This window comes from Lithobates pipiens, unplaced genomic scaffold, assembly GCF_037356315.1.
Source record: "Lithobates pipiens isolate NorthernLeopardFrog02 unplaced genomic scaffold, aLitPip1_a1.2 Scaffold_8, whole genome shotgun sequence".
Taxonomy (NCBI): Eukaryota; Metazoa; Chordata; class Amphibia; order Anura; family Ranidae; genus Lithobates; species Lithobates pipiens.
The window spans coordinates 505,841,924-505,867,747 of record NW_027507903.1 but is presented as its reverse complement, the minus strand read 5'-3'; the positions used below and the strand labels follow the sequence as shown (position 1 = coordinate 505,867,747).

At 46.9% G+C, this 25,824-nt stretch overlaps 1 protein-coding gene and 1 pseudogene across 1 annotated transcript in view; both read right to left on the bottom strand.

Moving 5' to 3' along the window:
- Window positions 1-245: 245 nt before the first annotated feature.
- Window positions 246-25,824, bottom strand: part of ETFBKMT (electron transfer flavoprotein subunit beta lysine methyltransferase) — a 79,908-nt gene continuing 54,329 nt past the window's right edge. The window contains exon 3 of the mRNA XM_077469296.1: window positions 246-729. Coding sequence (XP_077325422.1) covers window positions 386-729 — 344 coding nt within the window. The 3' untranslated portion in view covers window positions 246-385. The remainder of the gene's footprint in view (window positions 730-25,824) is intronic.
- LOC143964912 (5S ribosomal RNA) lies at window positions 8,147-8,265 on the bottom strand (annotated as a pseudogene).

Genomic DNA, 25,824 nt, shown 5'->3' with positions numbered 1-25,824 from the left:
TTGTGCCTTAAAAGCCATTGTTGAAAATTTTCTGATCGTGAATCATTGATTCCCAAAATAAGTTTTGCATAAACTTTAAGAAAAAAGACCAAAAACCACACAAGACTCTTCTTACAGACTACACTATAGATAGACATAAATAAACTCAGAAGGAACAAAACTGTGGCATGGTGAGATTTGAAAACCAAAAAGTTTGCACAAAGGGAAAATAGTTCAACACTAATCATAACAAAAAAAGAGAAGCATCAGCTTGCACACTTCCTTTATTAGAAGAGAATCTTGCTGTGGGCACCTAAGTCACTTCTGCAGAGGAATGGCTGTACTGGCTTTCCTTTTCCAAAAGTGTCTGTAGACTTGCTCCACCCTATTTTGTAAATGAAGACAGTCAAGGTTGATACTTCCAGACGACAGCGCTGGTCAGTCCATAATTTTCTTCTTTGCTAGATTCCGGTAAAGGATATTCTGCCAATTTCTGCAGCTGTTTCTGTATTCTATGATCAATAAAATGTCCCCTTCCAGGGTCTCCAATGAGAACGGTAGTCCCGTGCTGGTCTATACAACGTCTGAGCCACTGGTGAAGGCCATCAGCCAACTGCTCATCATAAAACATGTCACCGAGGACAATCAGATTCCACAGACGTGTGTCCACACCGATCATATTCTCAGAGAAGAAGGGCAGAGGCTGCAGGCCATTCAATTGGCAGTTAAGTGTAAGCGCGGCACCTGCGACTGGAGAAAGCAAAGGAAATCACTATAAGAAACGCACGAAACAGCCACTCGTCTGGCCCAATTTAACATTTGAAGTTCAGATGACGATTTAGATGACGATATACGTACAGTATATAAAGCCAACTTTTTTGGGAGGATAGCATAAATGGGTTAATCTCCCTGTCAGATTTTGTTCTCTGCACTGGGGAGGTTTACATTCACTTTCTGTTCCATAGACACAACAGGAAGTGAGAGGAAATCTCTCCAATGTGATGGAAATCTCCTCTTATGCCATGTACACACAAGTGGAATTATCTAACAGAAAAAGTCCAACGGGAGCTTTTCATCATATATTCCGATCGTGTGTATGCCCCATCTGACTTTTTATGTCGAAAATTCTGACGGACCTAGAAATAGAACATGTTTTAAATATTTCCGACTGAACCAATTCCTATTGGGAAAACTGCTTGTCTGTATCCTGTTCCGACGTACCAAAAATGACGCATGCTCTGAAGCAAGTATGAGACGGAAGCGCTCGGTGTGGTAAAACTAGTGTTCGTAATGGAGCTAGCACATTCCTCACACAGCAAATTCTGTGATCTTTTAATGAAGCACATTCTTTTCTTCTTTTAGTGCTAGAATAATTAAGTTGTCACAAACATATTTCTTGATTATTTCTCCTGATCTCATGAATAATCTTTTACATTTTAAAAGCCCTATCTCCATAATAACGTTTAGAATTAATTTGTATAGTCTTTTTTTTTTTTATTTCATCAAGATCTCCTTTTTTTGGATTATTGAAAAATTATTTTCTAGTGATCTCCATATAAAATGTTATTTTTTGTGTGTCAACTTACCACAATAACATTATTATCTTGTATTTTTTTATTAACCACTAGGGATGAGCCGAACACACCCCCCCGGTTCGGTTCGCACCAGAACTTTCGAAAGGACCGAAAATCCGTGCGAACTTTAGAACCCCATTGAAGTCTATGGGACTCGAACGTTCAAAATAAAAAGTGCTAATTTTAATGGCTAATGTGCAAGATACTGTCCTAAAAAGGGTTTGGGGACCTGGCTCCTGCCCCAGGAGACATGGATCAATGCCTAAAATGTTTTTAAAAATGGCCGTTTTGGCGGGAGCACTGATTTTAATGACGATTAAAGTGGAAAAAAATTGAAATATTCCTTTAAATATCGTGCCTGGGGGGTGTCTATAGTATGCCTGTGAAGTGCCACGTGTTTCCCATGTTAAGAACAGTCCCTGCACAAAAATGACATTTAACGGAAAAAAAAGTAATTTCAAACTGCTTGCGTTTTTAATGTAATATCTGGTTTCGGCAATATGGATGAAAATCATTGAGAAAAATGGCATGGATAGCCCCCCAGCCCATTACCAGCCCCTTTGGGTCTTGTACAGATTTTAAGGGGAACCTCGTACCCATATTAAAAAAAGGAAAGACATGGGGCCCCCAGGCCCTATATACTCAGAACTGCAGTATACAGGCGGTGCAAACAAGACAGGGACTGTGTAGGTTTGTTGTGTTAAGTAGAATCTGTTTGTAATTTTGAACTGGTACATTTTTAAAGTGTAGCTCCAGTCAAAAAATCTATTTTTAAGCTTTTTGGAAAACATAGGGAAGGGTTATCCCCCCTGTATAATTTGTTTTGCCGTCCGTCTTTTTTAATCTCACTTCCTGTTGTCTCCTTCCATTTGCAAGTAGCAGACATTTGTAAGTTGGATGTTTGAAAGTAGGGGCCTGCCCTATACGCTCTGCAGAAATGGCAGAACAAGGTGTTGGTGTTGCAACAACATTGTAAGCCCTCAAAGTGACTCTTGGTGGGCGCTGGAGCTCCCTGCTGTGAACGATTATATCAAGAATTGTAATTACATGCTATTGTTGAACAGTGGTAGAAAAATTGGGCCTTTGGTGGTTGTGGTGCTGGTGCCACAATACTATAAGTCCTCACAGTTACTCTGGGTGGGCACAGGAACGGGCCCTGCTGTGAAATATTATATCAAGAATTGTAATTACATGTCCCTGTTAAACAGGGGCTGAAAAATTGGGCCTTAGGCACTGGTGCTACGACACTGCAACCTCTCCCATATACTCTAGTTGTAGTGCAGGAATGAGCCCTGCTGCAAAGCATTGCATCAAAAATTGTAATTAAATGGCCCTGTTAAACAGGGGATGAAAAATTGGGTCTTAGGCACTGGTGCTGGTGCCACGACACTGCAACCTCTCCCATATACTCTAGTTGTAGTGCAGGAATGAGCCCTGCTGCAAAGCATTGCATCAAAAATTGTAATTAAATGGCCCTGTTAAACAGGGGATGAAAAATTGGGTCTTAGGCACTGGTGCTGGTGCCACGACACTGCAACCTCTCCCATATACTCTAGTTGTGGTGCAGGAATGAGCTCTGCTGCAAAGCATTGCATCAAAAATTGTAATTAAATGCCCCTGTTAAACAGGGGCTTAAAAATTGGGCTGGTGGCATCACCCGGAACCGAAAATGTTCTTCCAACATATCAGCGGAGGAGGAAGAGGATAGACAATCAACATAACAGGACAGTCACTCAGCATCAGCATAGGCAGTCTTGAAGGGATGCGATATTTCAAAAAAAAATGGAATTACGTACCGGTAATGTCCTTTTCCAGGAGTCTTTCAGGACAGCCACCTTTGAGAGACACTGGCTCCTCCCCTCTTAGGAAACACCGCCTTCATTTTCATGATTTAAGCCTCCTCCTCCCTTCGTTCCTCAGTTCTTCCAGAGTACCTCCGGCCAACTGGGGAGACACAAGAACACGTCAAACAGATAAACTTTTAGTCTTACCTGACGGTCTCATGTGATGAGTTCCCGATGATCTGCAAAAAACTTGGGTGGGAACCGGTGCTGTCCTGAAAGACTCCTGGAAAAGGACATTACCGGTACGTAATTCCATTTTTCCCCAATCGTCTTTCAGGACAGCCACGTTTGAGAGGATAAGCGAGTACCTTGTCTTAGGGTGGGACCTACTGCTTGCAGCACCTTGTGACCAAAGGGCTTGGTCTTTGGCTGAGAGAAGATCCAATCTATAGCGCTTCACAAACGTAGAAAACTTGAACCACGTTGCGGCTCTACAGATCTGTTCAGGAGACGCACCAGCCCACTTTGTCTGCGGAGTTGCCGCTGTCCTGGCTGAGTGTGCTTTAATTCTAACTGGAGGCTTTAATACCCCAACCACACAAGTCTGCCCAATGGCTGACCTTAACCATCTGGTTAGCGTACGTCTAAAGGCTTTGGAACCCTTCCTAGCCCTTGGAAGTAACACTAAAAGTAAATCAGACTTCCTGAACTGACTTTGTGCCACCAAAATAATGAAGGACACATCTTCTAACGTCCAATAAGATGTGTTCCTGTTCTCTCACTGGTTTTGAACGAAAAATAGGCAGCATAATCTCTCGGACTCTCTGAGGATTAGAGACTACCATTAGGTAAAAAGGCCAGAATGGTCTTAAAAACTGAATGGTCTGGAAAGGGAGAGCCCTAACAGAAAGGGTTTCGAGTTTACTCACTTTCCTTGCCGTAGTGATCGCCACAAAAAACAGTTTTGAGAGTAATCAACCATAACAAGCCAGATTCTAATTGCTGAAAAGGTTCTTTGTGAGAACCTGTAAAACTAATGAGCGACCCCGACTGGGGAGGGGACGACCAAAGGCTTGGTCTTTGCCTACTTTAAGGCTCTAAGAACCTTACTATACCAAGGTCTGATATTAAATGCCCTTCCAGTAATATGCTAAAAGCGAAAACCTGACTCTTTAATGTTTATGGGGCTAAACCTTTATCTGCCCCTGACTGCAGGAACTCTAGAACGGCTACAAGGCTGTGCACATTGAAGGAGTTCTCTGAGCACCAGCTGTTGAACCGCCTCCATACCTTCAAGAAAATGGTCTGAGTTTCTATTTACCTGCAATTCAGAAGAGTGGCTATTAAACAGTCTGAGACCCCTTTGCCCTTTGGCAATTCCTTCTCAGTAGCCAAGCTGCAAGGATCCACCTGGGGACCGCAGATTGGACCCTGTGAAAGGAGACACTCTTAGACCGGGAAAACCCGGGGGGATTCCACTGACAGGCCCTTCAGAATGGAGAACCACGGCCTCCTGGGCCAAAGAGGTGTGATTAGAAAACAGGTAGTAATCTCCACCTGAAAACTTCCCTGACCCTGCAGGAATCAGAACGGGAGGGGAGAAAGCATAGCACTTAGAGAAACCCTTATGCCCCGTACACACGAGCGGACTTTTCGACATCCAAACTCCGACGGACTGAGTCCGTCAGACTATCCGATCGTGTGTGGGCTGCAACGGACTTTAGCTTCGCAAAAGTCTGACGGACTTTAGAAATGAAGCATGCTTCAAATTTTCCCGACGGAACTCCGCCGGACCCGGTCCCCTTCGAAAAATTCGCTCGTGTGTGTGCTACTCCGACGGACTAAAACCGACGCTAGGGCAGCTATTGGCTACTGTCTATGAACGTCCTACGTCGAATCCAGTCGTACGTCATCACGTTCGACTCCGTCGGAGTTTGGTGTGATGGTGTGTGGTCAAGTCCGTTCGGTCGAAAAGTCCGCCAGAACTCCGGCGGAACTCCGCTAGAACTCCGTCGGAAGTCTGTCAGACTTAATCCCTCTCGTGTGTACGGGGCATAACTCTGTGCTTTAGTATGTCTGCTCCCGACCTCCTCTCTCCCCTGTTCATGGAACAGGAGATGGCTTCCTTTGCGTTTTCCCTTGAGAAAAAAAGGAGGTCTATCCAAGGAATCCCCCAACTCTGGGTGATCCATTCGAAAAACCTCCTGCTGAAGAACCTGGTTACTCTGAGGAAATCTAATATCAGAATTTGCTCTCCTTTCAAACAGATCACTGGAAAGACAGGATTTTAATATTCGGCCCATCTGAGGATGGCCTTCGCTAGGACCCATAAGGATCCGCTCCAGGAGTCCCCGTCCTGTCGACGTAAGCCACTGCCAAGGGATTGTTTCCACGACTCTTACATGAAGTCTCCAGAGAACTCTCTGAAATGTCCTGAGAACCAGATCTACTGTTCTCAACTCCCTCCAATTTGAGGATCTCTTAGATTCCTTCCTTTCCCAGGTACCCTGTACCAAACAGGAGTCTAGGTGTGTACCCCAACCTAAGCCATTCGTATCGGTTGTAACCACCCTGGATACTGGCAAACTCCATTCTAGGTCTTGTAACAAACGTGCTCCCTTTCCCAAAGGGACCTCTTTACCTGAGTTGGAACCGAAACCAAAAAGTCCCAAGACCCCTGACTGTGGTCCCAAATCTTCAAGATAAATAGTTTGCAGAGGACGGTAACATGACCCCGTCCACTGAACTGCTAGGAGCGTGGCTGTCAGTAAACTCAACCTGCCTGAGTTTTTGACGGTTGCCCTGGAGAAAACAACAGTGCTTTGTCTATCTTCTGGATCTTCTCCAAGGAGGGAAGACCTTTTGTTCCGTTGAGCCCAGCACCTACCCCAGGAAGGTGACCCCCTGGTAAGGAATTTAGGTTGGGTTTCTCTAGGTTCAGAGGCCAACCCAGGCTCACCAACAGGTCTTTTGTTACCTGTGGATCCCAAATCAACTGCGCCAGAGAAGGTACAAACAGGAGAAGATCGTCAAGACACACGATCACCGAGACTCCCTTGAGACGCAGGAATGCCAGAACTTCTACCATCACTTTGGTGAAGATACGAGGAGGAAAGGGATAGCCCAAAAGGGAAGCCAGGAGTCCCCGTTCTGTTTTGAACTGAAGGTGTAGCACCCCTACAGAAGTTATCACTGCCAGCCTAAGGAAACGCTGGTGGTTCTCTGCGATGGGAATATGCAGGTATGCATCCTTACTATCCATGCCCTGAAACCGTTTTGGTGGAAGAGGTGCCCTCACCCAGTGACCAAAACCAACGAAAGCCGTCTGTAGGTGACTAAGACACACAGACGCTTCAGGTTCAGGATGAGCCTGAACTTTCTCCAAAGGCTTGTGAACCACAAAAATGTGAGAATAGGAGCCCTTCCTATCTATCCTGCTTGGACCTGTATTACCACTTCCTGTTCCTCTAACCCCTGAAGAGGAAAGAAGGGCACATTTTGGCGGCTCAGTGACAAGGAGTCTCAAAAAGGGGGAGTTCTAAAAACTCCAAACGGTAACCTCTTCTGATGATCCTCATTACAAACTAATTGGAGGTGATCCTCTCCCACTGGGGGAGGAAGGCCCCTTTTTATATATTTCCTCTTAAGGGAAACGGCCTTTATCTTATCAGCCGTGCGATCTCGCACTGCTTCAAGACCTGGCCAAAAACAGCAGGTCTCCAGTAAAAAAGGATTACACAGAGCTTTTGCATTGGACGCCTTGACCCCCTGCCATGTCTTCAGCCTTAAGGCCCTCCAGGCTGAGTTGGTCAGAGCCGAAGATCTTGCATACATTCGCCTGGATTGAATCGAATCAGCGTATGCCAACTCCTTAAGCAGCGTGGGAAAGGAGGATAGAAAGTCTCCTCTGCCGTCATTGCTTCATGCATTAATCTGGCTAAGCCGACACTTTATATTATGAGCCACCCCTGTGGCCGCTATGGCAGGCTTAGATATTTTCTTAAGAGAAAAAAACCCATGCATCCTTCAGAAGTGAGTCCATCATTTCAAACCATAGGGTCTGAAAGTATTCCCATGTCCCCGAGGACAGGTCAGTATGCCTGGACATCTGAAGAAAGGTAGCCTCTAACCTGGGAGATTCTATTCCAGACAAGAGCTTCCTCTTCCGCCCAAGAAAAAACCTTTGTTTTAATGCACCAGACAAGAAAGGTTTTCGTTCGGGACCCCGCCATTTCTGATGGCATCGATCAAGACGCCATGAACCGGGAACACCCGCTTCCCCCAGGCCCTAGTACATCTGATCGTGGGGCGACAATGCCTTCTTTTTCTCTTGTATGCCTAAAGTGGTATGAATAGCTCCCAAGAGCTTCTCCACTTCATACAGGGGGAAGTTTACATCGTGAGGTTCTTTTGGGTTCCCCACCCAAGCCCTCACCATCAGATTCCCTTGAGAGTCTGAGACGGCACTGTCAACTTCTTCCTCAACTTCCTCTCTGGAACCCTCTAGACTCTCCCTTAACCTGCAGGAGGAACATCCATCGGGTTAGGTGGAACACTCTGCTGTGCTGGTGAAAGAGTGCTCTGGAGCTGAGGCCACTGGAACTTTCACAGAAGCCGCCAGATATGCACCGTGTTCTGTTGCCTGTTTCCTGATGGCGCTCTGACCCTGAACCCTTAGGTTAAAGGTCTGACTGAGCTATCCGGTGCTTCAATACACTCTTTACCAAGTGCCCTGAACCAGGGATTCCCCCAAAGAGGCTCTATATGAAGGATGCTCCCTCCTAGAACCAAGGGGAGATTTGCTCATGTCCCCTACGGAACCTGGTATTCCCAGGCGGTCTCCCATCCAGGTACTAACTAGGCCCGACCCTGCTTAGCATCCGAGATCAGATGATATCGAGCGCATTCAGGGTGATGTGGCCGTAGGCTTCTGAGACATAGAGATAAAAGAGCAGCATAAAATCCTTAAAAAAAAGAAACACCAGCACTACTTAAGAGGACCACCGGGAGTGCCCTCCCCTAGGATCAATCTCCATCTGGATCCCAGACGCACTGCCCTTCCCCCCGACCACCTAGGGGGAAAAAACACCAGTGGAGCTACTGGTTGTAAGGTAAGGGAACCCCTCGCCAAGGCTTTTACCTTTGAGTGGCTGGTGCCGTTACTCCTGGAGCTCCTGAAGCCACTGCTTCGGACATTCTCCTGTTGAGGAAGAGTGGTACGAACGTGCCTCCAAAGCTACCTGTGCAACTTAGAAGAGAGGCTGCACCAGCCGAACGCTTGGTCCTCCTTCCGTCCGCGTCCGGAACCGGAAGACGCGGGTTCCACGAAGACGTCCGCCCCCACCAGAACTGACGTCGCCCGTCATCTGGTCCGGCCTCCAGCTCCAAGCCGACTGCAAACACAGGGGGACCTAGGACGTCCTGTTGCAGCGCCCCACTGGGCGAAAACGAATGGATGGACCTCCCTAAAACTTCCTGCTTTCCCCAAGCGAAGATTAGAGTGCGTGTAAAAAAGGTCAGTACAGAGTTCAGCTCCCCAGCCGACCGGACTGCCTATCCCGTTGAAGCACCCTCCTGCGGGCGAACGAAGGGATGAGCCTCTAAAAACTTCCTGCTTTCCCCAAGCGAAGTTTAGAGTGTATGGACAGTCCAAAAATTCAGCTCCCCAGCTGACCGGACTGCCTATCCCGTTGAAGCACCCCCCTGGGCGAACGAAGGGATGAGCCTCTAAAAACTTCCTGCTTTCCCCAAGCAAAGTTTAGAGTGTATGGTCAGTACGAAAATTCAGCTTACCAGCTGGCCGGACTGCCGAAAGTAGACCGATAGACGATCGGACTGCCGAGTGGGGCCAGAGCTCCGCTCGGATAGCTTCAGTCTCTCCAACTGATTCAGCTAAGGTTCCTTAGCGGTGTCTCCCCACCGGAGGAAACACCATAACTGAGGAACGAAGGGAGGAGGAGGCTTAAATCATGAAAATGAAGGCGGTGTTTCCTAAGAGGGGAGGAGCCAGTGTCTCTCAAAGGTGGCTGTCCTGAAAGACGATTGGGGAAAAATTATTCGGTTACATCAGCTTCAGGTGCTTGGTAACTGTGGGTGATCCAAGACTGATTCATCTGTATGAAGGTCAGTCGATCAACCGAGTCGGTGGACAGGCGCACCATGTGATCGGTAACAGAGCCACCAGCAGCACTGAAGGTGCGTTCCAAAAGAACGCTGGATGCAAGACAGGCCAGTAGCTCAATTGTATACTGTGCAAGCTCGGGCCATTGATCCATCCTCAAGACTCAGTAAGCCAGGAGGATTTTTGGTGGGAAAGGTGTCCAAGTCTGACCTTGCCCCTAGGTATTCCTGCACCATGTAAATCAGACGCTGGCGATGGTTTCTGGTACCGATCATACCTTGGGGCTGCGGACTAAAAAATTGTCTGAACGCATTGGTCAGACGGCCACCTTCTCCAACGCTCCTTCTGACCGATGCCTCAGCAACACGTTGTCCAGGACCAGGAGTTTGTAACAGCCCAGTCTCTGGGAACGCGTTGCACAGACCTTTCTGCAAGGCCTCCCGGAGATGTCTCATCCTCGGCTCCCTCTGAGATGGCAAGATAATGTCGGTAACCTTACCCTTGTACCATGGATCAAGGAGAGTGGCTAGCCATTAATGGTCCCTCTCCTTGATCCGAAGAATACAAGGATCCTTCCGCAGGTTTTGCAGGATCAGGGAGGCCATGCAGCATAGGTTAGCTGAGGCATTCGGTCCGGAGTCCTCTGGGTCACTAAGGACAACATGATCCGCAGCTACCTCCTCCCAGCCACGTACAAGTCCACGGGTTTATTGGGACTGTAAATCATCCCTACAAGACTGCTGCTGATGCTGAGTGCCAACCTCCACCTCCATGCTGACACAATCATCCTCCTACTCCTCCTCCTCTTCCTGTGTGATGGGTGGGACAGCAGGAACACTGTCTGGATAAAGGGGGCCTTGAGAGGCAAGGAAGTCCTCCTCTTCCTGCCTCTGTTCTGCCTCAAGTGCCCTGTCCATTGTTCCACGCTGCGTATGCTGCAACAGGTGGACAAGAGGTACAGTGTCACTGATGCATGCACTGTCACTGCTCATCATCCTTGTGGCCTCCGCAAAACGGTGTCAGGACAGTGCATGCATCCCTGATCATGCCCCACTGCCGTGGTGAGAAAAAACCGAGCTCCCCTGACCCTGTCCTGGTGCCGTAGTTGCACAGGTACTCATTGATGGCCCTCTGCTGCGTGTGCAGCTGCTGCAGCATGGCCAACGTTGAGTTCCACCTGGTGGGCATGTCACATATAAGGCGGTTCAACTCCTTTTGGAGCTCAGCCAGCCGAGCACAGGCATTAAATGATCGGAAGAAACGCACACAGACTTTCCTGGCCTGCTTCAGGACATCCTGTAAGCCTGGGTACCTGCCCAAGAACCGCTGCACCACCAGGTTAAGGACGTGAGCCACACAGGGCACATGGGTCAGTTGTCCCTGTCGGAGGGCGGAGAGGAGGTTGGTGCCATTGTCGCAAACCACCATTCCTGGCTTAAGCTGGCGTGGCATCAACCACCTCTCGGCCTGCCCCTGCAGAGCTGACAAAATATCTGCCCCAGTGTGGCTCCTGTTCCCTAAACAAACCAGCTCAAGTACGGCATGGCATCGTTTTGCCTGCGTACTTGCATAGCCCCTTGAACGCCTACGGAGCACCGCTGCTTCTGAGGACAGAGCACTGAAAGAGGCCATGGAGGAAGAAGAGGAGGGGGTGGAGGAGAGAGGTGTGTCACAACCAGTAGTAGCATTTTGGAGGCGTGGTGGCGGAACAACCTCCAACACTACTGCACCTTGTCCTGCATCCTTCCCAGCTGCCAAAAGAGTGACACAATGGGCCGTGAAAGACAGGTAACGTCCCTGTCCATGCCTGCTGGACCATGAGTCAGCGGTAATATGCACCTTACCGCTGACCGCCCTGTCCAGCGAGGCAAGGACATTGCATTCCACATGCCGGTAGAGCGAAATCGCCTTCCGTGAGAAAAAGTGGCGTTTGGGGACCTGCCACTGAGGAATCGCACATTGCACAAACTCACGGAAGGGGGCCAAGTCTACAAACTGAAATGGCAGCAGTTGAAGTGCTAGCAATTTAGCCAAGCTAGCATTCAACCACTGGGCATGTGGATGGCTGGGAGTGAACTTCTTTCAACGGTCCAGCAGCTGGGGCAGGGAAATTTGCCTGCTATAAATCGGACGTGGGTGTACTGCCAGCAGAGTGCCCGCAAGCACACACCTAATTCTACACCTTCATTCCTCTCAGAGCAGGTTTCAGAGAGGACTGAAGGTCTAGTGGGGTTGGAGATCCCAGCTGATGAGGAGCAAGGAGAGGTCCGCTTTGTTCTTTGGTGTGGGTCTTTGAGGTACGCTTGCCAACGAGCTGCATGGCAGGTCAACATATGTCTGGTCAAGCATGTGGTGCCCAAGTGGCTGATGTTTTGGCCACGGGAGATACGCTTGAGACATATGTTGCAAATAGCAGTGGTGCGATCTGATGCACTCGTCTCAAAAAAGGCCCCCACCAAAGAACTTTTAGAATAACACGCAGAGGCAGCGCCCTGCACAGGCAGAGCTCTGCGGTGTAATTCAGTCGGTGTGATGCCCCTAAGCTGGCCCCCGGAGGGCATCCTGCCTCGTTGGACATGTGCCTCCTCCTCCTCCTTCTCCTCTCTCTTACCAGGCACCCACATGGAGTCAGTACCCTCATCATCCCCTCCATCTTCATCGCTGGAGCAAACCTGGCAGAATGCTGCAGCTTGTGGAACATGACTGCCAGATTGCTGTCCTTCTTGAGCATCCCCTCTCTCTGCGCTAATGCTACTGCCTTCCTCTAGCTGAGTATCATCATCAGAGCCTACAAAACACTGGGAATCCTCCTGGAGCATGTACCCAACACTGTGCTCAAAGAGTTCAGGGGACTCCTCAGGAGGACGTGGTGTGTCTAGGGAAGGAGTCACTGATGATGACATTGAGACGAGGGAAGACAATGCGTTGGCAGCTGCTTTGCTAGTACCCTGAGCCTGGGTGAGAGAGGATGAGGAGGATGAAGAGGGCTTGGTCATCCACTCTACCAAGTCTTCGGCATTACTCAACGCGTCCAGCTGCCGAAAATAAGGACAAGCGTGTCCCATGGCCACGTGCTGATGATGACGATGCACCGCATCCACGAACAGCACTGTTGTCTCTAGACACAGAGCCTGCTTGCCCTCTTTTATCGGCTTGTGCCTGTCTGCCTCTCCTTGTTGGCCTTCCAGACATGGTAATGGCCTGAAGGGAGATGGGAAAACCAGCAATTGGGTAGTGTATATTGTGGTGGAGGCACACAACACCCACTAACTCCTGCAGATGCCTTTATTATAGAACAGGAATTAAAGGGTAGATACCGGTGTATACTGTGCTGTGCTGGAGGCACACAACACCAACTAACTCCAGCAGATGGCAGATGGTTCAATTAGAGAAGGGCTATATAGGTGGATAATGGTGTATACTGCGGTCAGGGCACACAGACAACACCCACAATCTCCTACAACTGACTGAAAGCTCTATTACAGAAGAGCAATATAGCTAGCTATATAGGTGGATATAATGGTGTATACTGCGGTCAGGGCACGCAGACAACACCCACAATCTCCTACAGCTGACTGAAAGCTCTTTTACAGAAGAGCAATATAGCTAGCTATATAGGTGGATATAATGGTGTATACTGCGGTCAGGGCACGCAGACAACACCCACAATCTCCTACAGCTGACTGAAAGCTCTATTACAGAAGAGCAATATAGCTAGCTATATAGGTGGATATAATGGTGTATACTGCGGTCAGCGCACGCAGACAACACCCACAATCTCCTACAACTGACTGAAAGCTCTATTACAGAAGAGCAATATAGCTAGCTATATAGGTGGATATAATGGTATATACTGCGGTCAGGGCACACAGACAACACCCACAAACTCCTGCAGATTGCTAAAAGCTCAATTACAGAAGAGCAAGAACGCTAAATCGGCCGATAACGAACGGTGTATACTGTGTTGAAGGTACACAGAGAACACCCACTGACTCCTACAGACGCCAACACACTACACAAGGCCGCCGCGCTGGCGGCCTTATATAATGTGGGGCGTGTACTACACAGCCTGAGCTATGATTGGCCACAGGCATCCTGCCTGGGGCCAATCATGGCTCTCCTCGCTGCTGGCGCTGTGATTGGCCAAGCATGCGGGGTCACAGTGCATGCTTGGCCAATCATGAGCCAGCAATGCACTGCGATGGCGCAGTGCATTGTGAGCCGTGAGCACCACACGAATTTGGCACGAACAGCCCATAAATTTCGGCATTCGCCGAACGTGCGAACAGCCAATGTTTGAGTCAAACATCAAGCTTATCCCTATTAACCACAAGGAAGTTAGTGTCCCTTGTTAATTTGACATTGTCTTTTAGAAATTAATTTTGTAGAAAAATACATAGGTAAGTATTTTCAGAAAATAAAATCTCCATTTATTCTGGCTGATAACAAAATAAAGAGGAAGGCAATGCTGGAGAAACATTTGGAATGTGTGAAGCCTTTTGGCTCCCAGGGCACACATCAAGTCTGTGGAAAATAAAATTGGTAGCTTGAGAAGTCCATATCATTTGGAGCACAATCTGGCCCAGGAATCCCAGAGATTAGCAGATGACATATCTGTCCCCAGGCTGTGGTACTACACCAGCCTGCATTAATAAAAAAAATATTTACTCATTGTCTGGCATAGCAATGGCCCCCCTACCCGTAAAATAATCTACATATTTCTGCCAAACTTCACGGGTGCTTTGGGGTGCCAAGCCAGGACAGCCAGTATCCAGGCCCGTCAGGGGATTCTCAAGAAGTCCCACCTCAGGCCCAACTGAGGCAATATAATGTTGGGCATTTTTCCTTAAAAAATTGTGCAATATGCAGCAGGATAAGATGATGTAGTAAATTTTGTACTCCGTCATATGGACTGCTGTCAGAAACAGGTGGAACCGGCTGGCCATTATCCCAAAGGTATTCTCAATGACTCTTCTTGCTCTGGCCAGCCGGTAGTGAAAAACTTTTCTCTCCGGGGTGAGGGTCCTTTGGTGGAATGGCCTCATCAGGTGCTTGCCCAGACCGAACGCTTCATCAGCAATAAAGACAAACGGGAGTCCTTCCACGTTGTCCACATCGGGTGGCAATGCCAGGCCACCAGTCTGGAGACGTTGGTAAAACTCTATCTGGGCAAAGACTCCTCCATCTGACATCTGCCCATTCTTCCCCACATCCACATAGAGGAACTCATATTGTGCCGACACCACCACCATTAACACTATACTATTAAACCCCTTATAGTTATAACAGTAACTCCCTTAATGGGGTGGTGGCACAATGTGGACACGCTTCCCATCTATAGCCCTCCACAGTTGGGAAAGTGCCAACGGTCGGCAAAATGGGATGCCACAGTTTGCCATTCCTGTGGCGTTGAAGGGAACTGTGGAGTCAAAACAGAAAAAAAAAAAAAAAAAAGATAAGTACTTTTGCACATAACATTGCAAGATTAGACACAACCATTCTTGGCCGACATCAGTATAACATTTATTTTATTTATTTCAAGACAAAAATGTAAGGTCCACTTATCAGATTCCTCAGGACACACAACATTTGTACACATTTTATGGGGGGAGGTTTGGGTAAAGCACTACAATGGAGCTGACAAAATACATTGTTAAGGGACTAGGCTATAGGTGTATATGCACCCAGGATAGCATGCTAGGGAGGCTAGTAAAGGCAAATAAGTATGTAGGCCAAAAAAGGAGCATTTTAAAAGCTTACAGCATGCATGAGAATGAAGGGGATAGTCACAGCATATTACAATCATGGTAATTAGGTAATGATGAAATAAATACAATATATTAGCAAACATTGAATACATATAATGTAATGTTAAAGGAGAAATCTTACCTTAATATAGTCTTTCTGCAGGACCTGAATGATGGCAGAACAAGTATCTGGAATAATGATCCCCAGAGCCTGGGGGGAGATGCCTGTAGAGAACTTGAGGTCCCGTAGACTTCTCCCAGTTGCCAAGTACTGCAGGGTGGCGACAAGCCTCTGCTCTGGAGTGATGGCTTGCCACATGCAGGTGTCCTGCTTCATAATATAAGGGGTGAGCAAAGCCAACAGTCGGTAAAAAACGGGGTCCGTCATCCAGAGAAAATTCCTGAAATCATCAGGATTATTCTCCTGGATCTCACACAGCTGAGGCATATGAGAGAATTGGTCACGCTGGAGTAACCAATTCTTGGTCCATGAACTCCTCCTCCTCCTGTTAATGGACCGGGCTTGGGTCAAAGTATGAACCCAAATACCAAGCCCCCACACAGCACGAACTGTAACCGTGACATGGTTTCAAAACGGTTGGCTGGTCAGAAAGAACTTAACAGAACGCACTGAAGAACAGCAAGGCCTGTGAAGAGAGAGCTGAAAATCAGCAAGAACGGACAAGAACACACTGAAAAACAGATACGAGCTAACTGCACGCACTGAAGAACAGATACAAACCCACAAGCACAAACTGAACAGCAGTTCAAACGATCTGAAAAGCAACAGTCTGAAAAGCGCAATTTGTCTCTAACCAAACTTCTACTAACACGAGATTAGCAGAAGGAGCCCAAAGGGTGGCACACTGGGTATTGAACTTCTTTTTCTAGTCCCGTCGTACGTGATGTACGTCACCGCGTTCTTGACGGTCGGACTTTGGTGTGATCGTGTGTATGCAAGACAGTTTCAGCGGAATTCCGTTGGAAAAACCTTCAGAGTTTATTCCAATGGGAAAACCGGTCGTGTGTACATGACATTAGCAACTGTCACTGAAAATGGTTTCCATGTTGAAAGATTTCCCCTCTATTCATGTTCTGATAACAAATCAAAATCTTTGATTTTCCTTCACTTTTAATCGCAGTGACAAGGGTCACCAGGGCAAATGGAGGGAGGGATGCTGCATCGCTGGGACAGGCAGCAAAAATATGTGACAAGGTTGCTAACCCTTCCCAATTCTATCCATAACCCCAAACAAAAGTTTTTGCTTTAGATGCACTTTAAGGCCCCCCCCAACAGTAGTGTCCTCTGCCCACCTTCCACACACACGGGGTAGTATCATCTGCCCTCCCACATATGGTAGTGTCTGATCCCCCCAACAGTAGTATCCTATGCCCCCCAAACCCCCCCGTCACTCAGTTGGCCAAACCCCCGGACCCCTTCGCTCGGTCAATCGTCCATCAACCCTGCGCTTACCCCACTTACCCCTTCAAGGCAGATGAGGTACCAGCATGTCTTTAGAGTGTAGGAGGAAACCCAGGGAGAACATGCAAACTCCAGGCAGATGGTGTTGTGGTTGATATTCGAACCAGCAACGCTTTTTGCTGCTAGGTGAAAGTGCTAACCACTACACCACTGTGCTTCCCACTTCCTGATTGGCTGGGAGGAGATGCAGGAAGACAATAGCAAATATGTCCCTAGCCCACCCTTTTTTGAAAGCAAACGAGGCTCTAATTACATGCTTAAAAAACAAACATTGAAGTCCATGTGGCCACCACAGGTCACAAGACTGCTATATACTGCTGATGAAAAAAGGTATTTAGCAGTTTATATTTACTAAAAGAATAGCATTTCCATGTTCTGTGTATTGTATGAGACTAGTGAATGCAGGGTCCTGGGTTTAGTAACACTTTAAGATGTTCTGAACAATACCTGCTTCCTATAGAGCCCTATGTACAGTTGTGCTCATAAGTTTACATACCCTGACAGAGTTTATAATTTCTTGGACTTTTTCAGGAAATATGAATGATAACACAAAAACTTTTCTTTCACTCATGGTTAGTGTTTGGCTGAAGACATTTATTATCAATCAACTGTGTTCACTCTTTGACCTGAACATACTGCATTCATCTTGCCAACAATTTTGACCCAATTTCCTGTGCCTTTGTAGCTCTCACATCCCCAAAACATCAGCGATCCACCTCCGTTTTTCACAGTGGGAATGGTGTACCATTCTTCATAGGCCTTGTTGAATCCTCTCCAAATGTAGTGTTTATGGTTTTGGCCAAAAAGCTAAATTTTGGTCTCTTCACTCCAAATTACTTTGTGCCAGAAGGTTTGAGGCTCGTCTCTGTGCTGTTTGGCGTATTGTAAGCGAGATACTTTGCATTTGGCATTTGCAAAGTAACGGCTTTCTTCTTGCGACTCAACCATGCAGCCCATTTTTCTTCAAGTGCCTCCTTATTGTGCGTCTTGAAACAGCCACACCACATGTTTTCAGAGAGTCCTGCATTTTACCCAAAGTTATTTGTGTGTTTTTCTTTGCATCCCAAACAATTTTCCTGGCAATTGTGGCTGAAATTTTAGTTGGTCTACCTGACCGTGGTTTGATTTCAACAGAACCCCTAATTTTCCACTTTTTGATTAGAGTTTGAACACTGCTGATTGGCATTCTCAATTACTTGGATATCTTTTTATATCCCTTTCCTGTTTTATACAGTTCAACTACACTTTCCCGAAGATCCTTTGACAATTCTTTTGCTTTCCCCATGACTCAGAACCCAGAAATGTCAGTGCAGCACTGGATGAAAGATGGAAGGGTCTGTCAGGAAGCGACAGAAACACATTGACCTTTTATACACAGTGCACACTAATTACAAGCAAACAGATCACAAGTGAGGATGGTTACATTTAAAATACATTCAAACCCCTTTTTGTTAACTTGTGTACATGTTATCAGGCCAAAATCACCAGGGTATGTAAACTTTTGATCAGGGTGATTTGGGTAGTTTTTGTTGCCATTATGATTTAAAGAGTAAACAGTTGAGTGATAATAAATGGCTTCAGCTAAACACTAACCATGAGTGAAAGAAATGTTTTTGTGTTATTATTCATATCCTCTGAAAAATGGCCAAGAAATCATAAATTCTGCCTGGGTATGTAAACTTCTGAGCACAACAGTATAAACCTGCTCAAAAGAAACAACTCGAAAGGTAAGCAATATTTGTAAAAATAATTTTTTGATAATTTGAGTGAATAAGAATACATAATGAAGATACTTTATAGTGGAGGATTCTCAAAATTCACTGCAGATGTGGAAATACACTTTAAAGTTGTGTAAAGTAATACTTTTGTTCACATCTGGAAAGCTGTAGTGTAATCAGTTTCAGAAACTGTGTGCATTATGGTGCTTTACACAAAGGGCTATTCATCACTGGATCCTTTGGGCATCGCCCCCTAACTGCCCACCACCATCCCACTGGAGGATGGGCTTGTCCTTATCTGTGTTTCTTTGTGTTCAGAGAAACTTCACTTTTGCTGAAAAAAAAATCCCCTTTGGGTGATCTACATACAGTAGAAGGATTTTAAAAAACTTTGTAGCAGATTCCTACCTTTTGTTATTCTGTAGAAAAAGATGTTTGTCTGTGTCCATGTGAAAAATGAATCTAATGGGGGTGTTTTTTTAATTATCAATCAGCTGCTGAATATGTAGAATCCTAATGAGGAAAGTAGCAGTGTCTGCGTCCCTTTATATTAGATTTCCCTTTGGGAATATCTCACCAAAAATAAAATTTTTGTTACAGGAGATGCCCAAAATCTCACATGTATTTTAGTGCAGACGACTTGGAAAATCGGTAAGCCAATCACACAAGCAGGAAATTACATGGGGGGGGGGTTCTGTACACCTTCTGTGTACAAAATGTCTCCAGGCTGCCATATTGCATTGCATTTTATGGAAAATGACAGCACTGTAGAAAAGCTAATTTTTACTATTTACAATTACAATATGACTTGTGTAGCAGTTATGCATGTTGTAATATTTTTTTTTATTTGACATTTTTTCCCCATGAAAATGGAATTACCCTTTAAAATTTCAAGAGCGGAGAAAGTTTCCTACAAACAAGAAACGCACATTGGCCACACACTCTGTACACACTATATGCAAATCCCCACATACTTTCAAATACAAATGTAACTACTACAGCCCCAGAACATTTGGCTGCTCAATGACCAGGCCATTTTTTGCTATACAGCACTGTGCCGCTTTAACTGACTAATTGCGTGGTCGTGAAACTCTGTACCCAAACAAAATTGACGTCCTTTTTTTCCCCAAAAAGAGAGCTCTCTTTTGGTGGTATTTGATCAACTCTGCAGTTTTTACTCTATAAACAAAAAAAGCGACAATTTTGAAAAATAACTACAATATTTTCTACTTTTTGCTATAATAAATATCTCAATTTTTTTTTTTTTTTAAAAGATAATTTTTTTCCTCAGTTTAGTCTGATATGTATTCTTCTAAATATTTTTGGTAATAAAAATTGCAATAAGCGTATATTGATTGGTCTGTGCAAAAGTTATAGCGTCTATAAAATAAGGGAAATATTTATTGCATTTTTATTTATTTATTTTTTTACTAGTAATGTCTGTGATCTGCGATTTTTATCAGGACTGTGAAGTTATGGTGGACAGATCGGACACTTTTGACACATGTTTGGGACCATTGACAATTATACAGCGATCAGTGCTACAAAAATGCATTGATTACTGTAAAAATTTCACTGGCAGGGAAGGGGTTAACACTAGGGGCGATCAAGCGGTATTCCCTAGTGTATGTTCTAACTGTAAGGGGAGGGGACAGACTAGAGGAGATGACTGATCATTGTTCCTAGCTAGTAGGAGCAGACGATCTGTCTCTCCTCTCCTCACAGAACAGGAATTTGTATACACATGTCCCTGTTCTGGCTCTCATGCCTGCAACCACTGGCCACGTGCATCAGCACCCACGCGGTGCTGTGGGAGCGCGCATGCTATCTCACTTAAAGGAGCCAACGTACAGCTACGACGGTTTTTGGGAACATACTGACCTGCTGCAGTATAATGACGACTGCTGGTTGGCAAGTGGTTAAGAATAAAAACAATTTTATATTCAGCATTTATACCATGACTTAGCTTTTCTTTCATTTATACTTGTGTGATAATATGTTGGACTCAATTAATTTCCTGGGTGACACTTGTTGCAAACTAACTAGAATTAGAAAATTAAAGCTGAACTTCAGACAACCAGGTAAATATACGGATAAAATACATATACAGGATCTTCTTTCATTTCTGTCCACCCTGTTCTGACATTTACACAGCTCTGCTAAACATCGCAGTCCTACCCGACAGGAGAGGGGCCTTGATCTTTGAATTCTGCAGTGTGACTTTCACGTACTGGTCCCCTTCCCACCCTCATTCTGTTACTGGACAATATAAAGGGAACAAGCTGATGAAAGTATCTTTCTCTCACTCATCTCTCCTCCCAGATAGCAAGGAAAACTTGTCACAAATTTGTGGCAGTGTTGAATTGTCTGACTGTTTAGATGTTGAATTCTAAAAGCAGCGGCAAGCCTGCTCATCTCACATGTTTGCTAATCTGACAGAAGTTGGCTGCTTTTAAAATTCAACATCTAAACATTCAGACGGAGTTCTAAGTACTGTATATAACTATAAACTTCAGTTTACTGTTATAAATAATTGTAAAATGCAATATTCGGGTGGGTGTAACGAGATGTCCATTTGCCCCCTTCTCACTGTATCCTTACTGTGGGCGGGTGCGGGGTGTAGCAAGATGGTGGCAACGGAACGTCACCACTGGGCTTTGACTAATGACTCATCTATTGCAGAGCGCGGCAGAGGGAGCCAGTGCTGGAAATCTTTCTTTGCTGTCACTTTCTGTTTACTGGTCTAAGAAGTAACTGCCCAGGCATCCCCAGCATCCCTCCAGGAGTGCCAGCCTGGCCACAGGAAAAGTGATACCGCTGTCACTTCTCCTGTCAGTGGCAGCACCCCCTTCTCCCTTCAATGTGGCTCCCAGGGCCCTTTGGATGAAATGATGGGCCCCCACCACTGCAACGATCATCCCTGAACACCCTGGATGTATCATGAGTGTAGGATGGGTCAGGGCACAGTGGCCCCCCCCCATAAAGGGCCATGTGCGGTGACCACCCTGCACCCATGGATGATACGCCACAGCAGAGGGGAGCACTGAGCATGATCTTTTTGCTTTGCCAAAGTAATACCAGACATACAAGGGGAAGCCAATAAGTTCTTTCCCTCACCATGATCTAGAGGTGCTAGGGATCTGAAATTTTGCAGGTTTATAAGTGGATAGTGTAGTACTATGCATGCAGTTGAATACCAAGCCGTGATTAATGGATGAATGTTGCACCTTTGCCTTTTTGGGGGTGGGTGATGAAGCATGTTTTACTAATTTCTTAAGGCTGCTTTCACACTGGGGCGGTATTCAGGCGTTACAGCGCTAAAAATAGCGCCTGTGTAGCGCCTGAAAAAAAACGGCCCCTTTCACACTGGAGCGATGCGCTGGCAGGACGGTGAAGTTGAATACCAAGCCGTGATTAATGGATGAATGTTGCACCTTTGCCTTTTTGGGGGTGGGTGATGAAGCATGTTTTACTAATTTCTTAAGGCTGCTTTCACACTGGGGCGGTATTCAGGCGTTACAGCGCTAAAAATAGCGCCTGTGTAGCGCCTGAAAAAAAACGGCCCCTTTCACACTGGAGCGATGCGCTGGCAGGACGGTGAAAAAAGTCCTGCTAGCCGCATCTTTGGAGCGGTGAAGGAGCGGTGTATTCACCGCTCCTAAATCGCGCCTACCCATTGAAATCAATGGGACACCGCGGCAATACCGCCGGCAAAGCGCCGCTGCAGCGGCGCTTTGCGGGTGGGTTTAACCCTTTTTCGGCCGCTAGCGGGGGTTAAAACCACCCCGCTAGCGCCCGCAGACCGCCGCTAAAACTACGGTAAAGCGCCGCTAAAAATAGCGGCGCTTTACCGCCGACGCCGCTCCCGCCCCAGTGTGAAAGCAGCCTTAGTCTCAGGATCATATAGATATACCCAGCTTTCATCCATAGTCACTAATCTGTTTAAAAATTACTCCTCATCTTTGTGGTACAGGTCCAAAATGCTTTGTGTACATTCCACTCATTGCTGTTTTTGGAATCATGGCTCGGTATTCAATTTTGTCTGGCATCCATTTCTTTTGGCTCTTATTAAAGGGGGCTCCCAGATTCCGATAAGCCCCCCGCCTGCAGACCCCGACAACCAACGGCCAGGGTTGTCGGGAAGAGGCCCTTGTCCTCATCAACATGGGGACAAGGTGCTTTGGGGTGGGGGGGGCGCGCTCCCCCCCTTCCCCAAGGCACCCCCCATGTTGAGGGCACGCGGCCTGGTACGGCTCGGGGGGGGGGGGGGCGCTCGTTCGTTCCCACCCCTTTTCCTGGCTGGCCGGGTAGCGTGCTCGGATAAGGGTCTGATATGGACCTGGGGGGACCCCCACGCCGATTTTTCGGCGTAGAAATTCCACTTTAAGTTCATACCAGGTGACGGGGCCAGCGACGCCTCCTTCGCTGGCCCCAGCTACCTGGAGACGCGCTCAAAATGACCAGACTTTCCTCCGTGTGTGGGCGAGTCCGTTCATTTCAAAAGTACGGCAGATAGTCCGGCGGACTTAGTACGCCGTATTAGTCCTCTGAAAAAGTGCCGTGTGTGGGCAAGTAGCTCGTTCGGAAAGTCCGGCGGACAGTCCGCAAGACTAAGTCCGCCGGATAGTCTGCTACGTGTGTACGCAGCATAACAATAATTCCCCACAACCTACAAAAACAAATTGGCATGCATATTACTAAGATATCCACTTATAAACTTACAAAATTTCAAATCCCTAGCACATCTAGATCATGGTGAGGGTTAGAACTTATTGGCCATACCTCCATGCTAAAATAAACTATATTGATATGAGAAAAAATAGGATTTTTATATACAGCTTACCTGTAAAATCCTTTTCTTGAGAGTACATCACGGGACACAGGAGCTCATTACATAGTGGGTTATATAGTCACCTCTGGTGATTGGACACTGGTTAACCCCAATTAAGGAGAATTCCTCCCCTATATAACCCCTCCCATATGGGAGGCACCTCAGTTTTGTAGCAAAGCAATAGGAAACCACGTAAAACCCAAGAGGGGCGGGAGCCCTGTGTCCCGTGATGTACTCTCAAGAAAAGGATTTTACAGGTAAGCTGTGTATAAAAATCCTATTTTCTTGATCATACATCACGGGACACAGGAGCTCATTACATAGTGGGATGTCCCAAAGCAATGCTCAGATTGAGGGGAGGGAGACACAGATCATAATTATAGACCGCCATGGGCCGGAGGACCTAAACTGCAGCCTGCCTGAATTTGTCCAGTTTTCTGTTGAACCTGGACGCAAACAGATCTACGTCTGGAGTACCCCACCTGCGACATATGTCCAAAAACACGTCGGGGTGCAGAGCCCATTCTCCTGGGCACAACTGCTGGCGGCTCAGAAAATCCACCTGCCAATTTTCCACTCCTGGAATGAAGACTGCAGAAAGGCATGGAACATGCTTTTCTGCCCAGACAAGTATGCGATTCACCTCTTTTTGTGCTACCAGACTCCTGGTACCGCCCTGGTGATTGATATAGGCCACTGCTGTGGCATTGTCGGACTGAACCCAAACAGGGAGACCCCATAGTCTGGAAGACCACCTTATGAGAGCCATATAAACTGCCCGGATCTCCAAGACATTTATGGGCAATAGCCTCTCGATCGCAGACCATTTCCCCTGTGAGCATGTCTCCTCTAATACTGCTCCCCAGCCTGTCAGGCTGGCATCTGTCGTAATAACCATCCATGGAAGAGGAAGAAAGGTTTTGCCTTTCAGCAAATTTTTGGTTTGTAACCACCAGACGAGACTCCTGCGTGTCCCTGGGGATAGACGCATAGGAAGATCCAAGGATTGGGGCTTCCTGTTCCAGGCCGCAAGGATGCATCTTTGCAGAGGCCTTGAGTGGAACTGGGCAAATAGAACGGCCTCGAAGGAGGCGACCATTTTCCCTAACAGTCTCATGCATAACCGAATGGGGGAAGATCTCCTGCCCAGAATTAGGCGCACCAGATCCCCTATGGCCAAGACTTTTGGCCTTGGAAGAAACACCTTGCCCTGAGCGGTGTCGATAAACATACCCAGGTATTCCAACCTGGTAGCAGGCTGTAGGGACGACTTTTCTAGGTTTATAATCCAACCTAGGTGTTCCAGGTGTTCTAGTGTTCTGGAAACACTGTGGTTCAGGAACGCTACTGTTTTCTCCATGAGAAGCCAGTCGTCTAGGTAAGCCATGACGGCTATACCCTGAGCTCTTAGGTTTGCCAAGAGAGGGTCCAGAATCTTTGTGAAGACTCGAGGGGCCGTAGCGAGCCCGAATGGCAAGGCCACAAATTGAAAATGGCGCCACTCTACCGTGAACCTTAGATACCTTTGGTGTGCGGGAAAAATTGGCACATGGAGATATGCATCCTTGATGTCTACTGATGCCATAAACTCTCCCCCTTGCAGGGAGGAGACCACAGTGCGAATTGACTGCATTCGGAAGGACCGGATGCGTAAAAACCGGTTCAGATCCTTCAGATCCAGGATAGGTCTGACACTTCCATTTGGCTTTGGAACGGTGAAGAGATTCGAGTAAAACCCTGAACCCTGTTCTTTTGGGTCCACTTCTACTATCACCCCTTGGGATAGCAAGTGATCCAAGGCCAGAAATAGCGGTTTTTGCTTTACTGGATCCCTGGGGATCCTTGACCTTAGAAAGCGAGAAGGTGGAATCTCCTGAAACTCTAGCTTGTAGCCCAGACACACCGAAGAGATCACCCACTTGTCCCGGATCTCTTCCCGACAGGCTTCCGCAAACTGCCGAAGCCTTCCCCCCACTCGGGCGAGCGGGGGCGCCCCTTCACAAGGAAGCTTTCGGGCTCTGCTTCTGCCCCCAAGTCTTTTTCTGCCCTTGGGCCCGGCCCTGAGCCTTTCCTGTAGAGGAGGGTTGAGAAGGCCGTCGCCACTGCTTAGAGCTTGATGCTCCGGGAGAGAGAGAACGCCTAAATGATGGACGTTTGCTCTTTTTGACTGGAAGGAGAGTAGATTTACCCCCTGAAATTTTTTGGACGAATTTGTCTAATTCTTCTCCAAACAGACGTTCCCCTTTAAACGGGAACCCAATCAAATGCTTCTTTCATGATAGCTCAGCTGCCCAATTCTTTAGCCATAGGGCCCTTTGCATGTGTACCAACAGGAGAGATAAACAAGATGCTTGTTGGACAGAATCCAAAATCGCATCAATCATGAAACACAGAATTTGAGGTATTTCTGCATAATTCTCCACTTCCTCACTGGGAAGGAGGCCAAGCATCCGCTTAACCTGTTCCTTGAGGAACTGACACAACCCCACGGCTGCGACTGTAGGTTGCACAACATCGCCAGTCATGGAAAAGGAGGCTTTTAATAATGTTTCCAACCTCTTATCAGTTGGATCTTTAAATACCTGAG